Below are 1,776 nucleotides of genomic sequence, written 5' to 3'. Positions count from 1 at the left end.
CACTCAGTTGCTTCCTCAGCTCCTTCAGTTCCGTCTCCATTAACGCCTTGGCGTCATTAACATCACTTAGTTGCTTCATTAGCTCTCTCTCTATCAATGTATTAGAATCATTCACAGCACCTAGCTGCTTTTTTGTTTCCTTCAGTTCGTTTTCTATTAGAACCTTGGTGTCATTCACATCAGCAAGTTGTTTCCTTAGTTCCTTCAGTTCTTTTTCAATTAAAGCCTTGGAGTCATTTACATCACTTAGTTGCCTCCTCAGTTCCTTCAGTTCCTTCTCCAGTGATGATTTGGAATCAGTCACATCACTCAGTTGCTTCCTCAGCTCCTTCAGTTCATTTTCCATTAACGCCTTAGAATCATTTATCCCACCGAGTTGCTTCTTTATACTGTCACTGCTTTCACCCTTTAGTTGACACTCAGGGCCACTTGATTTCTTTGTTTTTGTCTCAACTATCAGCTCATCCAGCTCCTTCTCAAGAGACGCTTTAGAATCAGTCACTTCCAGTAGTTGCTGTTTCAACTCCTTAAGTTCTTTTTCCATTAACGCCTTCGATTCGCTGAGGTTCCTTAATTGTTCTTCAATGTTGGAAAGGGAAGATGATTTCTGCTGATCTCCCTCTGTGTTGTGGCATCGTTCCTTTAAACTGTCCACTTTTCTGTGCATATCAAATTCCACTGCAGAAGTATCAGTAGCTTCGCTTCTACGGGCGCTTCCTTTCGAGTTCTCTCTTGTGCCGAACCTCTCATCCACTTGAGAGTTTGCATCAAGAGCACCGCATTCAATTGTCTGTCTGCCGCTTGAAAATGCACCCGCAGTAGTGAAGCGGGACATACTATGCGATGAAGAGCGTGCTGAAAATATTGTTGCGCCCCTTCGGAAATCCCTTCCAGTAGAGTGCCGTGCTAAATACTCCTCATTTTCAATCACCGCTCTACTGGTAGTTTCAGTCTTCACAAATAAATTCACACAAGAAACAGACACAACGTCATCATCGCTATCCATCAAAATATCTCGAACGTGCTCCACAAGACTCGCACCGTCACTTGCAGCAAGGCCGTGGTCCGACCCATCTACCTCTTGGCTGCCGAACCACGTTTTACTCTCCATCACCTCACCGGAAATTCAACCACTGATGTTGATATTGACTCGGAGAGGTCAGCACACAGCTATTACCGGTGCCTTCTTATCCTTTCCTATCCAGAACCCAAAACGCCCCCACCTCTTTTTCACTAATCCTTGCTCGTTACTATGACTACGCTGCACAAAGAAATACCGTTTGCAAGCCTGACAAATGGGGAAAAGGGCTACAGAGTGGAGCACTACAGTGGAAAATACGTGTGCGGTATAAGCACACAGCGACAGGAAGACACAACAGCCTCGGTCAGTTCGTTACAAACCCCAGAAGCTCAGAGATGCGGTACCTTCATACCCAACAGGTATGCACAAGGCAGCAACATACAGAAACGAGTTGAAGAAGAAAGGAAAAAAGGAAAAAAGGAAAAAAGTAAGCAAACAATTACATACTTGGGAAGTGCTATGCCTCTTCAAAATACAGAAACGTGCTCGGCGCACCACCAATATCATATTAGACAAGAATGCCGTGCAGCGCCGGCCGCAACGCTCCAAATCACTTTAACGTCCACACAACGAAATACCGGAATGACGCTGAAAATGGTAGTAGCGCTTGGAGCGAAGCGCCCACCTACGCTATTTCCCGAAAACAAGCACAAATACAGGCAGTAATCTGCAATAGCTCAATGAAGGCGGTAAAG

General features: G+C 45.1%; 2 protein-coding genes across 2 annotated transcripts in view; both read right to left on the bottom strand.

The window, feature by feature from the left end:
- Positions 1-1,111, bottom strand: part of TEOVI_000455900 (uncharacterized protein) — a gene marked incomplete at both ends in the record, with an annotated part of 2,973 nt that extends 1,862 nt beyond the window's left edge. The window contains one exon of the mRNA XM_067227315.1: positions 1-1,111. Coding sequence (XP_067083416.1) covers positions 1-1,111 — 1,111 coding nt within the window.
- A 595-nt stretch (positions 1,112-1,706) lies between these two features.
- Positions 1,707-1,776, bottom strand: part of TEOVI_000455800 (uncharacterized protein) — a gene marked incomplete at both ends in the record, with an annotated part of 1,191 nt that continues 1,121 nt past the window's right edge. Inside the window, one exon of the mRNA XM_067227314.1 lies at positions 1,707-1,776. Within this exon, the coding sequence (XP_067083415.1) occupies positions 1,707-1,776 (70 nt within the window).

This window comes from Trypanosoma equiperdum (assembly GCF_001457755.1).
Source record: "Trypanosoma equiperdum strain OVI genome assembly, contig: ctg_933, whole genome shotgun sequence".
Classification (NCBI taxonomy): Eukaryota; Euglenozoa; class Kinetoplastea; order Trypanosomatida; family Trypanosomatidae; genus Trypanosoma; species Trypanosoma equiperdum.
This window is presented reverse-complemented; position numbering and strand designations above follow the sequence as displayed.